Genomic DNA, 15,032 nt, shown 5'->3' with positions numbered 1-15,032 from the left:
AAAAAATCAAAGAGCAGAAGAACAAGGCATCACTGTGATGGTTCCAAAGTTAGGGCAGAGTGTACGGCATTGAATGAACCCAATCTGGCAGGATCTGCTTGGAAATATTTTTCTGATCTACACCTAGTGGAGATAATTAATGCACCTGCTACATGAGGAAATAGAGAACTTTGGTTGAGATAATTTGTATAAAAAAGTTTATTAGCAGAACTTTCTTTCACATTGTGAATATGTCTATAAATGTTAATGCAGGTGGTTGTATAAGAAATTGTGTTCTAGCGTTGGGGTTGTGGCTCAGTGGTAGAGCACTTGCCTTGAATGTGTGAGGCACTGGGTTCAATTCTCAGCACCATATATAAATAAAAAAATAAAAGTTTGTCAACAACTAAAATGAATAAAATAAATTAAAAAAATTTAAAAAAGAAATTGTGCTCTAGAAAAAAGTTTTAAAGGGATTTTACTATATTCACAGAATTGTGCACATTTTTTCTTATTTTTTCACTATGTTTTTTGAATAGGTACACACAATTCAAAACCAAAACCAGCTAAGAATGGAGAAGTCTTATTACCCTCATCCCAGTCACTTGGTTCTACCTCTCTCCTAGATAACCACTTTTATTTTTGTATACATCTAGCATTACTTCACTTCATACAAGTACAAGCAATACACAGCCCTTCTGTTTTCTCACACTAGAAAGGCAGCATACTCTAAATCCTGCATATTGCTTTTTTCTCTATTATACCCTGGAGATTATTATGCAAATAGGATATGGGTTATTTAATAGTGTCTTTCATGTAATTGAATATTCTGGTTGTTCATCTTCTTTTGCTATTGCAGACAGTGTTGCAGTAAATGTTCTTCTATACACAACTTTCATATGTGACGTGGTTTGAATGTGTCCCTTCCAAAATTCAGGTATTGCCAAAGCACTAGTATTAAGAGGTGGGGGTCTTTAAGAGGCAGTTAGGCCATGAGGGCTTCTTCTTTGTTAATGGGATTAAGATCCTTCTAAGAGAACCTTTAAAGTTGTTTGGCTAGCTTGCTCTCTTACCCTTCTGCCTTTTGCCACATGAGGATGCCCCAAGAAGGGCCACATGACACCAAATGAGATGGAACAATCTTGAACTTTTCAGTCTCTAGAACCATAAGAAAATAAATTTCTATTCCTTATAAGTTACCCAGTCTCAGATATTCTGTTTTAGGGCATACAATGGGCCAAGAAAATATGTGTGCAGGTGTACCTGTAGGATTAATTCCCAGTAGCTTAAAATTTAGATACAATTTTGAAAAATAATTGCCAAATTCCCCTTGATAGGGGTTGTGCGATTTTTTACTCTCATTAGCAATGGATGAGAGTGTTGTTACCTCTGTATGTGTTGTCAAGTATTTGAACTTTAGTCAGCATAAGTGTGTAGTTTTAATTTGTATTTCTCTTATCATGAATGAGGTAGCACATTGTCTATATGTACAAAAGTAATTCATATTCATTTTTGTGTGAACTGTCCTTGTTTTTTGCCCATATTCCATTGTGTTTTGGTCATTTCTTCTCCTAATTTCTGAAAGCATTTTATACTTTAGAGGATTATTATTTCAATATGATGTGAATATCAACTTTTTTTCCTATTTTGTCACTTGTCTTTGTTTTTTGCCATACATAAATTACAGGGTTTTTGTTATGTAGTTAGATTTATTGATCTTTTCTAATTTGACTAGTAAATTTTGAGTCATAGTAGGAAAGACTTTTCCTCTCTCCCCATTCATGTTCAATTCTAATACATTTACATTTTTTTCATATTTAAGCCTTGGATTTATTTATAACTCTGAGCAAATGGATGGCCTACTAAGACTAAAAAAGGAATATAGACCTTTCAAGCATTTCTTTCCAAACTAGATCAAATCTTACGCTGTATAGGAAATGATGAAAGGAGAGCTGCCTTTGTGGCAAAGCCGAGACCCTCTTGTGACTCTTACCCTTCCCACAGATTCCGAGGCTCTGCATGACATCCTGAGGATTATTGTAAGCAGAGTAAAAAAGTTATCTCTAGAATAAGTAAGCTAAAAATATGGTGAGAAAAAGGTTAAAAGAACTTTCCCATTTGTGTTTGACATTGATTTTTTTTTTAATTTGACAAAGTCATTAAAATTAAAGTTATGCTTTTCCAAAGAATCACACAAAATGAAAACAAGCCATATGCTAGAATAAAATATTTGTAGTATATACATACTTGACAAAGAATTTATATCCAAAATAACTGTTATTCTTACAACTCAAAAATGAAACAAATGATAATAAAAAAAACTTGAATGAAAGATTTGAACAGGCACTTCACACACATACATATATACAAAAACAAGAGTATAGCCACACTGGGAAATCTGTAGAAGAGCTGCTTTTTATTATATATGTATACACACACAGAGGCTTATAAGAATATAAAAAAGCAAGACAGAAATGCATTGTCTATCATCATATTATCAGGACAAAATAAAAACACACCAGGTTACTGCTATAAACTGCTATAATGGCTACAGTTTTAAAAGACTGATAATATCAAGTATTGTAAAAAACATGGAACAACTAGAACTCACACACACTTCTGTTGGAGAATGTAAAATATTGTAATTACTTTGGAAAACAGTTTGTCAGTTAGCATTGAACGTTTTTTGAGAAGGAGATGACAAGATTGGAAAGGACTCAATAGTCCATTCTTACACAGGATCTTTTTTTCTTATAAATACTCCTTTTATTACTAATTCATAGTTGATAAATTCCTCACAGTTATACAATATTCTGTTTGGTATAGTGGGAAATGTATGGGCCATTGTGTCACACATAGATTCTAATCTTGAACACTTATTAGCTATGTAACCTCAGGTAGGTAATTTCTGTTTAACAACATGTACTAATCAGTTTTGCATTACCCTAAGAGGATATCTTAGACAATCTTATTTTATAAAGAAAAGAATTTTAAATGCTTACACTTCTAGAGGTTGAAAGTCCCAGATTGGGCTGCCCCATTGTGTTAGCCTCTGGTGAGGGCCTAAGGTGGATGGCATTACAGCAGCAGGTGTGTATGTGAGAAGAAGAGATGACATCTTGAAAAAAGAAGAAAGTGACTTGAGTTCTACAATCTTTTCCCAAGGGCATGATCCCAATTGACCTATGGAGCTCCCTTTAGGCTCTACCTTTTAAGGGTTCAACACCACCTACCAATTTCACTACCTTGGGAATTGCACTTCCAAAACATGAACTCTTGAAGGACACAAACTATATCCAAACTATGGCATTTTAGCTCTGGTCCCCAAGGATCATGTTCATCTCACAATGAAAAATGCATTTATTGTATTCTAAGTAGTTCCAAAGTTTTAAATGTTCTAGCATCACTATAAATTCCAAGACCATAGTTGTGTGTGTGTGTGTTTTTTTTTTTGAGACTCAAGGAAACTCTCAGCTATGAGCCCCCATTAAAAAACAAAAACAGAAACAAGTTACATACTTCCAAGATATAATGGCAAGATAGGAATGGGATAAATATTTCAGTTACAAAAGGGATAAAAGGAATGTAGAAAGGAGTAATTGGCCCAAAGCAATACTGAAACCCATCATGGCAGATAATTAATTAAACCTTCAGGTCTGGCACATTGTACACATTATGGTGAGGGTTGAACCCTCAAGACTTGGGTAGCATTGCCCCTATAGCTTTCCTATTAAAAAGTCTGGTTATTCTTTTGAGCTAGTTTTGCCCAATGCTTACAGCTTTCCCTGGCAGGCATTGAATATTACTATTTTCTCTACCACTCTAGGGTCTTCACTGAGCTCCATTAGGCATTGCCTCATTGGGGTCTCTCTGCACGAAATCTGACCCCAGATTCTGTCTGGGCTCCCAGGTGTTTCCTTTAAAATTTCACTGTATGCCATCAGAATACTCATGCATTCTATGTACAAGAAAAAACAGCTCCACATGGACACCAAGTCTGTGAATGGTGCAAATTGTCCCTGGACTTACTAGAGCAACTGCTGCAGCTATAGAGTTCTTTACTGGCAGAATGCAGGAAACAAATCCCAAGCAAATGGAGAGTACTCTGGGATTGATCCCTGTAATAATTCTGCCCTGGAAGATTCCTGGGCCTGTGATACTAGGAGTATATTCAAAGATTTCTGAGATGCCCTGAAAATCTTTTTCCAATTGTCCTATTAGCATTCCTGATCATCTTGTTGTATATTTATTTTTATATTGTTTTATTTTTGTGTGTGTAGCTGGGGATCATGTGCTATGCTGGGCAAGTGCTATGACTTTGAACCACATCCTTAGCCCTCCCTGCTAATCCTTTCAGCAAGTGGTTGCTCAGGTGCACCTTCCCCTCTCAAATACACTTTTCCACCTGGTTCCAAATCTTTCCATTCAGTTTGATTTTTCACCCAAGTCTAACTGTAAATCTCATTAAAAGTGGTCAATAATACTCAGGCTGCATTCTGATTGCTTTGTTATTTTGAAATTTCTTCTGCCAAATAAACTAGTCCATCACTCTTAATTTTGGCCCTCCACAAAATCTTAGGGCATGGACACAATGCATCCAGGTTCTTTGTCAGAGTGTAACAAAAATGGCCTTTCCAATTTCCAACAGAGTTTCCATTTCTCTCTAGGTCTAGATCCCTAGTCACTCATCTTCTGTGCTCTCACCAGAATTGTGCTTTTTTCTTGCCTGCTTCACCAAGCTCTTTGAACCTCTATCTGGAACCCAATTTCAAAGCTGCTTCCAACATTCATAGTATAGTTATACAAAAAACTCCACTCCTCAGTACTAGTTTTCTATATTAGTCTGTTTTTCATTACCATAATGAAATACCAGAAGTAGGCTTGTGTAGCACATAAAATCTAGAGAATCTAGAAATTCAAAGTCTTGTGCTGGCATCAACTCATTTCTGGTGAAGACCTCATGGCAGATGGCAGGAGCACATGGAAGAGAGAGAAGAGACATCACCAAACAGGAAACCAGAGTGAAGTTCAGTGGGTAGGTTCACTCCTGTTAACAACACACTATCTTGATAATGGCTTTTATCTTTTCCAAGGGCAGAGCCCTCAATGACCTAAGGATCTTCCACTGGGGTCTAACTCTTAAAGGTCCATATCAACTTCTAACCTCACCACACCAGTACCAAGCTTCCAACACATGAACACTTGGGGGATACATTCAAACTATATCTCCACTATAGCAAATAACTATTCATTCATAGGAAAATATCCAAGTGCTTTGTATGTGGAAAACACTGTGCTAACTGCTAGGGATACAAAGGTGAACACAACAGAAGTGATATCACCTTACACATTACAGAGGTGGAGTCAGTGGTAAACAATTATAATAATTACTGTATTTAAATACTATATTTTCATTATTATTTGTATAACATTGTCAAAGGAGCATAGGTTTCTGTGAAAATAAAGAGTGGGACAGTTCAGGGAAACCAAGTCAATCTGGTTCAGGTTTGCTAGGTGCATAAGAACTGACATGGCGGGGCTGGGATTGTGGCTCACGGTAGAGTATTCACCTACCAAGTGCGAGGCCCTGGGTTAGATCCTCAGCACTACACAGAAATAAATAAATAAAGGAATTATGTCCAGGTAGAACTAAAAAATAAATATAAAAATAAATATTAAAAAAAAAACTGACATGGCAATGGGAGGCTGGAGATTCTCAGGAAAACTGAAAAGTAAAAGGTTAGGCCTTGAGGCTCCAGAGGCTGGGTGCATTTGACAAAGGAAGGGAAAGCCAAATGGAGATGCATAAACATCACTGGAATGTCTATATGGAGAATAAATTATATGTGTGTGGTGGATGGGGAAGTAAGAGTGGATTAGGGACTTGGTGGTGGCAGTAGAGAGAGTGGATAGATTCAAGATTCACACATGAGAGTTGGGGCAAACAGGACTTTGACACAAAAGTGTTCATAAAAATTCCAAGGATTCTGTATAAGTGACCAACAGGTGGAAACAGTGACACTACTATGATGATAAATTCTGAATAGGCACAAATTTGGTAACATGAACATTTAAGTGGAAGAACATCTCCAAGTGGAGATGATAAGCAGGCAGTATACTGAGGCTACAGCTGGAACAGCACAGAGATTTGCAACTGAGAGCTAAGGCCTACACACAGTAAGATGACCAGTAAGATGGAAAGGCCTAGTTTGAGGCCGCAATGGCAAATCTCTTTTCTTGGTTGAGTCTCAGTAGTCTCAAACCCAAAATAGTTTTAGTATCTGTTTTTTTTAGTATCTGGTTTATATTGGGAAGTGCTGATAGTATTAGTGTAACAACAATGTCATGCTAAAGCTAACACTTTTTTCTTTCATTTTTTAAAACTATTTTAGAATGAGTACTATATAAAAGGATTTCAAACAGGAGATAATGAAGAATGAGGACCAGGCAAAAAGATGGAGAGTGTGAAACACCACCAAAGAATGTCTTCTTTGAGGTATACAAAAAAGTGCTTTTAAAGCAGACTAAACTCCATTTCTGCATATTTTTAAAAATATAACTTTTTAAATTTTTATTCATTCTTTTTATATATACATGATAGTACAGTGTATTTTGACATACATATCATATTTTGACATATTATACATACATACTTGTAACTAGGATCCCATTCTTGTGGTTGTGCATGATGTGGAGTTTCACTGGTGGCATATTCATATATGAACATAGGGAAGTTATGTCCCATTTGAGAATACAACTTTCTAAGAATCCTTTCCTCCTCCCTAGGCAGACACTTTCTCAATTTTTAAAAATTATCAATTTAGTTTTTTCTACAACGAATAACTTCTTTACAGAATCTTCCTATTCAGACTTTAAACAAACCTAATTTTGTTTTTACTCAGTCTCAGGCCTTCTTCCCATTGTGTTTAGTTTCAAGACTATTTCTGAAAGTGTTGAGACACAAGTGTATTCGCTTCTAGAGTGATCCCTGGAACAGCATCTGGGAACTTGTTAGAAATCTACAAGTTCTATGGCCCTATGCCAGACCCACAGGACTCGGGAAATCCAGCGGTCCGTGTTTTAACAAGTCTCTTTGATTCTGACGTCTCATAAATTTAAGATTCTCTATTCTTTAATATCTGGAAGTTGTTTCTTTCCCTCGCCCCAATATATCGGGAAATAACACCCCTCCTTTCTCCAATACACTAACAGCTACAGCTGCTCCTTAAGAATGATCATTCAAGGCACAGCTTACTTGGGGTTTTCATTTTATTTTTACTTAAGGTCAGTTTTGGCCAGACAACACAGTTCGTAAGACAACACTGCACGATCCTGTCTGCAAGCTCTCTTCTAAGGAACCCAACGGTGAGCGCAGCGGTTCGCCAACGACGGGCTCCAGACGCTTGGGACCCAGAGCTGGGGAGGAAGTTCGAGAGGCAGCGCCGCCAACGCTGCCCCCTCCCGAAATAAAGTACCTCTGCCGGACGCCCAGTAGCTCCCCGGAAAGCGCCGGGACGCCAGGAAGCCCCGCCCTGCGCTCGAACGCCCTCCAATCGCAGCGCGCAGTGAGGCGTGCCGACTGGGAACCTGCGCGCGCGCCTTCCGGGGGGGCGGTACCAGCGAGAGGAGGGAGGCGGCGCGCGTGGAGATGCCTCGCGGCGGCGGCCGCCCTCGCAGTCACAAGGTGCGCGGTGGGGCGGGAGTTGAGACCGTGCGGTTTCGCGTGTGGCTAGGGGGAAGCGCTGGCCCGCGGTGGCAGCTCGGTTTAGTCCTCAGCAGGCATGAACGCCGGTTGGTCGGGCTGGAGGGTGGGCGCTGTGGCTGGCGGGCACTCCAGCCTGCGAGCTGGAGCCCGGGCGAGGCCGCGGCGGGCGGGTCTGCGTGCGGGTGCCGCCGCCGCCCCCAGGTCGGTCTTCTGCCCGGGTTGTGTGCGCTAATCCTGTTGTGGGAAAGGTGAGGGTGGCAGAGGTGGGCGTGACGGAGTGGGCTTCTGGGGCTTGAGATGGGAATTAGTGAGTGAGATATATTCTCCCTCCCTGGTGTCTAGAAGTTCTTTTTAAAAATTTTTTTTGATTCATTCCTATAACGAACGCACCAAGACAGCAGTGGATATGGGCATGTGTCTGCCAGTTTTTCGTGTTGCTACTTTTCTTGACGTTCCTAAATTTCCTCTGAAACTTTCTCTTTCTGCCAGTGGGAGAGGAATCTGGAGTTAAGTGCTTCCAGTCTGTATTCCAGCGCCCTGCACAGTTTGTAGGCACGAAGTAGGTGTGTAGCAACTATGTAACAGGCACGATATGTGAAATGATTGCAACTGCATTCATGAGTACATCGTTTTTATTCTATCAGTTGTGGTGGTCATAGTGTTGATTTTTTGCCACCTGCTTTTGGAGTGTCCCTGATGTTGCTATCCTAATCTTTTTAGTCTTTACAACTGCTCATTTATTTCCCCTTGCTGTCTTCCTGACATGTTCTATATTTTATTGTATTTTGCCAAACTGGGGATGGAGGAGCTACATTCCCAATCCTTTTTATTTTTTTATTTTGACATAGGGTCTTAGTTGCCTAGGCTAGTGTGTGTAATTTGCCTCAGCCTCCAGTACTTGGGATTGTAGGCCTGCACCACTACACCCAGCCACTAGCCACATTTCAAGTGCACAGTAACTACATGTTGTCAGAGGCTTCTGGGTATCCAGCACAATACATAACATTTATGTCATTGCAGCAAGTTCTGTTAGGTATCACTGGTGTACACTATTTGAAATGGTATTCTCTAAAAGCCAAAGATTTTTCTAATTGCCATCATTTATTCAGATTTTCAAGACATATAAAACTTGATGGTATTGGTTTTAGAGAATAGGAACATTCTGAGATACAAAAAAGGAGAGCTCAATTTGGGGGAGATTGGCTGATTTTCATTGGCAGTTGATATTTTACCTTTAGGAAGGTGTAACAGCTTGAGCTATGAGGCTAAGATGGAGGGTTGAAGAGAAGTGTGGGTATGGAAGTGTGTGATTGTGTATAGGTATTTACATGAATGTCTGTAAGTATGTGTGAGAGGAGAGGGCTAGTGACCAAGGACATGTGATAAGAAAATATGGAGGGAGCTGCCCTTAGTTTGGATCATTTTTGCAGTAACCTCAGGGATTGGTGATTGGGAAATTAAGTTCATAGAAGGATGGGAGTCTTAGTGCTCAAAAGGCAACACTGAAGCAATTGGCCATAGAGTGAAGAATGGCAGGAGAGGTGCCATGATTAGGAGGGGGCTAATGATCTAATGATTCTGATACAGTGAGTGGGCTTGAGACTTAAGTCCCAGTGAATTCCCAGGTACTAAAAGGCAAAGCAGAAACTCACTGGTGGTGCCCTTGTGTGGGAAGAGTTATTGATAATTATTGATGGGCACTTTTGTTAAAGTGTGATAATGGAGAATCAATGACTAGAGTCCTCATTTCAAGAATTAGGCATTCGTGGGAGAAAGTCCTGACTCATTGCTTACCAACTTAGATATACTTACCATTTCTAAGTTGTAGTGACTTTGTAAAATGGACATGATACCTGTTTTGTAGGGTATCAGAATTAAATAATAAGAATGCATGGAGTGATGTGCTGAGCATACATATACTCCATATATGTTAATGAAATGAAAACCATTAATAAAATCATCTGATATTGACAAAATTATTAATATGAGGACAATAATATTTTACATCCTCTATTACTTTGCTTCTAGATTTTCCTGGAATTGCCTTCTTTCATCTTGTGAACAAGGAATAGGAAGAGGATTTAGTTTTAAAAATTTTCACTGGTGTAAGAAAATTCTCTCAGTTAATTTGGTAGGAGTATGTTATGGTTCCAATTTAGGGCTTTGGTAATCTTATCGGATGATTTACTTAACAGAATTTAGACTATTTAGTATTGATATTTTAGTTTTGATGTTGTCATCCTTCAAATGGAAGGAAAAGAGAGAACTTTATTGTGGGACTTTCTATTGTCATGTACTTCACACAAAATATACCATTTATAGGAAAACCATATTTTCTTTTTAACCAAAATAATATATGTTCACAGATAGATAAAATGGTATGAAAATTTTCTTTATTAAGATATAGACTTACATACAGCCATAAGAAATAATAGAGATCTTAGGTATCCTTTACCTACTTTTCCCTGATGTTGACATTTTACAAAACTTTTGTACACTATAATCATCAGTATATTCACAATTCAGTCCAATTAACTTAGGTTTTCCAAGATTTGTGTTTATGTGTATGTGTATTTAGTTTTGTCTTTGTGTGTTTGTGCTGCTATAACAAACTACCATAGATGGAGTGACTTATAAATAACAGGAATTTATCTCAGTTAATGGGGACTGGGCAATGCTAGATGGAAGCAATGACCCTTTTCATTCTGGAGAGGGCCCATTTTCTGGTTGCTAGACAGTCATCTTATCCTCATGTAGTAGAAAGGTGAGGAACTCTTTTTAGGACACTAATCCCATACCATCTGACCACCTACCAAAGTCCCCACCACCTCATATCATCACTTTAGGGGTTAGAGTTTCAACATATGGACTGAGAAGGGGGAGAAAACATTCAGACGATAGCAGTTCTGTACACTTGTATTATATGGGTAAGTTCTTATTTCTGCCACAACATTTAAGATACTAAACAGCTCAAAGAACATGAGGATCCCTTTTATAATCCCAGCATTCACTTCCAGTAACTCTCCCTTCATTTCTGGCAACCACTAATCCGTTGTCACCATTAAAAAAAAATTGTTATTTCAAAAATGTAAATGAAATCATATTGTATGTAACCTCTTGATTTTTTTCTACTCAGCATAAAACCCTAGAGACTTATCCAAGTTTTGCATATCAGTAGTTTCTTTTTATTACTGAGTATAATTCTATAATTCTGTGGAATGGATACACCAAGTTTGGCTTAACTTTTCTGTATTGAAAAATTATCTGGTTGTTTTGTGTTGGACTATTGCAAATAAAGTTGCTCTGAACATTATGGATGGGTTTTTGTATGAACATAAGTTAATTTCTCTGAGATAAATACCCAAATATGTAATCATTGAGTTGTATAGTAATTAGATGTTTAGTTTTATAAGAAACATGTAAGCTTTTCCAGAATGGCTATATAATTTTATAGTCCCACTGGCTTGTGATTCAGTTTCATAATATAATTCATCCTTTTAAAATGTATATTCCAGTGTTTTTAATATATTTGGTTATATGAATATTCAAAATTATTACTTTTATCATCCCCAAAATAAACCACACTCGTATTAGCAGCCATTCCCCATTGGTTTTTCCCTCATCCTCCAGCAGCAGCCACTGAGCTACTTCCTATCTGTGGATTTGCCTTTCTGGATGTTTCATAGAAAGTGAATCATCTAGCATGAGGTCTGTTTGTAATTGGCTTCTGTCATTTAGAATAATGGTTTGTCTGTGTTATGCATCTATTAGTACTTTGTTCCTTATGGCTGAATAACATTCCATTATATGGACATACCACATTTTAAAAATCCACTCATCAGTTAATAGATATTTGGATTATATCTACCCTTAGGCTGTTAGGAATAATTCTAGTTTAAACATTTGTTTTAAATATCTAAGTTTTTCTTTAGCAGAATTTCTGGTTATATAATAGCTCTTATGTTTAAATTTTGAGGTACTGCCAAAGTGTTTTCAGAAGTAATCGCACCATTTTATAGTCTCACCAACAAGGAATGAGGATTCTCATTTCTCTATATCTTTGTGAGCACTCTGTTACGTGTGAAACAATGACAGAAAATTCAGAGGTGAAATGATTGGGTTATGAGAGCCTTAATCTAATCAATGCATTAATCCACTGCTGGGGATTAACTGGTCAGTAACTGCAGGTGGGTAAGGTGGGACTGCAGGAGACAGGTCACTGGGGGTGTGCCTTTGGGGTTTATATTTGATCCCTGGTGAGCAGAGCTCTCTGTTTCCTGTTTTTTGTGTCCTGAACTGCTTTCCTCTGCCCTGCTCTTCTGCCATGATGTTTTGCCACACTGTGTGATTCAGAGGTATGGAGTTGGCTGATCATGGACTGAACCTTGGAAACCGTGAACCAAAAGAAACTTCCTTCTCTAGTTGTTCTTGTCAGGTCTTTTGGTCACAGTGATGAAAAAGCTAACTAAAACAGAACACTGACTGTTGTTATTTGTTGAGTTGTGTGACTATAACTCTTATAAATTTACAAGTTCTTTTTATTGCCAAATTGTAAGAATTCCTTATAAATTCTGTATACATTTCCCCTATCACACAATGATTTGTCAACATTCTCTCCCATTCTATGGGTTTTCATTTCTTTTCTTTTTAAAAAAAAATATTTATTTTTTAGTTTTAGATGGACACAATATCTTTATTTTATATTTATGTGGTGTTGAGGATTGAATCCAGTGCCTCATGCATGCTAGGTGAATACTCTACCACTTAGCCACAACTAGCTCAGTTTTCATTTTGTTGATGGTATCATTTGAAGCATTTTAAAGGTTTTAAAATTTTGATGGTGTCTCTTTTATTTTTTTCTTTTGTTGCTTGTGCTTTTGGTGTCATATCTAAGAAATCATTGCTTAAACCAAGGTGATGCAGATTTATTACTGTTTTCTTCAAAGAGTTTTATGATTTTAGCTTTAAAATTTATATCTGTTTCATTTTGAGTTAATTTTTGTATATAGTGTGAGTTAAGCATCTAATTTCGAAGCCTTGTGCATGTGGATATCTAGTTGTCTCAGTGCTATTTGTTCAAAAGACTGCCCTTTCCTTGATTAACTTGTCTTGGCAACCCTCACTTAAATCACTTGACCATAAATTAAGAATTTATTGCTGGATATTGGTTTCTATCTTATTGATGTCTATTTCATTGATTTGTGTCCAGAGACAATACTACATTTAGTTAATTATTGTGGCTTCATAGTAAAATTTGGAATCAGGAAATTTGAGTTTCTATTTTGTTTATAGATTGTTTTATTCTTGTGACTTTCTTGCATTTCCATTTGAATAACATAAGTTTGTCAATTTCTTCAAAAAGCTGTCTGGGATTTTGATTTAGTTAGATGTGAAGATGAATCGGAGAGTATTACCATCTTAATATTAGGTTCTTTAATCCATGAATACAGATTGTCTTTCTGTTTATTTAGCTCTTCCTTGTTTCTTTGATCTATATTTTATAGTTTTCAGCATAAAAGTCTTTTACTTTCATCAGATTTATTCCTAAATATTTTATTATTTTTGATGCAGTTTTTGAAAATTTTACTTTTTTTATAATTATTGCTAATTACATATGTAAATACAATTATACATTTTTTAAAATATTGAGATTGTATTTTGCAACTTGGTTGAACTCATTTCTTAGTTCTAATTGTGTGTATTTTTCTTAGGATTTCTTACATTAAAAAATTGTATCAACTGAGTAGAGATAATTTTGCCTTTTTTCAATCTAGGTGTTTTATTTCTTCTCCTTGCCTAATTGCCATGACTAGGAAACTGGTACAATATTAAATATTTATAGTGGGAACAGTTGACATTCTTTGGGAATAAAGCAGTCAGTGTTTCACTGTTTTGTATGATGCTATATTTGAGTTCTTTGTAGATATTCCTTATCAGGTTGAGGAAATGCTCTTCAATTGCTAGTATGTTGAGAGTTTTTTTTTTTTTTTTTTTTTGGTCTCCTGTCCCCCTACCTCCTGGAATTGAAACCAGAGCTAAACACATGCTCTACCCCAGAGCTATACCTCTAGTCCCACTTTTCTTGCATCTGTTGAGATTTTCATTCTTTATCTTGTTAGTGATATATGTTACATTGATTGAATTTTGGATGTTACATTAATCTTACATTCCTGGGGAAAATATCTATTGGTCATGGTGTATAACTCTTTATATATTGTTGGATTCAGTTTGCTAGTATTTTGTTGAGGATTTTTGCATCTATATTCATAAAGCAGTACTGTCTTTATTCTTGTTATTTTTTTTGTTTTGTCATTGGGATAATGATGGTATCAATTAGGAAGTCTTTCCTCTAGTACATTTTGGAATAGTTCTTGAAAAACTGGTATTAAAGCTTTTTAAAATGTCTGTTATACATCACCCTTATAGCCATCTGAACCTCAGTCTTTGTGAGTAGTTTTTAGATTACTAACTCAATCTGTTTGTTATAGGCCTATTCATTTTCTTTCTACTTCAGTCAGTTTTACTAGTTTGTATCTTTCCAGGAATTTGTTCATTTCATTGTAGTTGTCTAATTTGTTGGCATTTAGTTGTTCATGTAACTTATAGTATTCTTTGACATTTTTGATGTTGGGTCATCTGTAAATAGAATTAGTTTATTTTTTTTCAATCAGAATGCCTTTGCATTCACTTCATCCTATGTTTCTGCCTTACTGCAGTGGCTAGAACAGCATTATGTCAAATTGAATGGTGAGAGAAAATGTCCTTACCTATTATTGGTCCTAGGAGAAAGGGATTTATTCTTTTGTAGTTAAGTATGTTGGCTGTAGGGTTTTTGATAGATCGTGTTGCTAAGGGTTTAATGTGATTGGAGTTTTTCACCTAGAGGTTCATGTGCTAGAAGCTTGGTCCCTTGTGTGGCAGCACTGAGGTGGTGGAATCTTGGGGTAGAGCATAATGAAAGGTAATTTGGTCATGAGTGCTTAATCCTCATGAATGGATTAATGCTGTCTCAAAAGAGTGGATTGTCATAGCAAGGCTACCCCTACATACTTGCTCTCTTCTATATGTGACTATTTCCCGTTACGCTTCTCTGCCAGGTTGTGATATCATATTGATGTCATGCAGTTTGGATCTTTCAGGCATCAGAATCATAAGTAAAAAATCTTCTTATTTAGCATTTTTGTTATAGCAATACAAAATAGATTCTTGGGACAGCTTTAACAAATATAAAAATGGAGTAACTTAATAACAACAGAAATTTGTGTTTCAGTTCTGAAGGCTGAGAACTCCAAAGTCAAGGTGCTACTAACTTGGTGTTTGGTGAGGACCCACTTTCTTATTTATAGAT

General features: G+C 37.0%; 1 protein-coding gene across 3 annotated transcripts in view; it reads left to right on the top strand.

Annotated features, from left to right (window-relative positions):
• Positions 1 to 7,510: 7,510 nt before the first annotated feature.
• The window catches only part of Spidr (scaffold protein involved in DNA repair), a 377,942-nt gene continuing 370,420 nt past the window's right edge, over positions 7,511 to 15,032 (top strand). For all 3 annotated transcript variants that reach the window (XM_078017204.1, XM_040294081.2, XM_040294080.2), the window contains exon 1: positions 7,511 to 7,663. In XM_078017204.1, coding sequence (XP_077873330.1) covers positions 7,628 to 7,663 — 36 coding nt within the window. In that variant the 5' untranslated portion in view covers positions 7,511 to 7,627. The remainder of the gene's footprint in view (positions 7,664 to 15,032) is intronic.

The sequence above is a fragment of the Ictidomys tridecemlineatus genome, chromosome 7 (assembly GCF_052094955.1).
Source record: "Ictidomys tridecemlineatus isolate mIctTri1 chromosome 7, mIctTri1.hap1, whole genome shotgun sequence".
Taxonomy (NCBI): domain Eukaryota; kingdom Metazoa; phylum Chordata; class Mammalia; order Rodentia; family Sciuridae; genus Ictidomys; species Ictidomys tridecemlineatus.
Note: the sequence above shows the minus strand (reverse complement) of the source record. Positions and strands in the feature narration are given on the sequence as shown.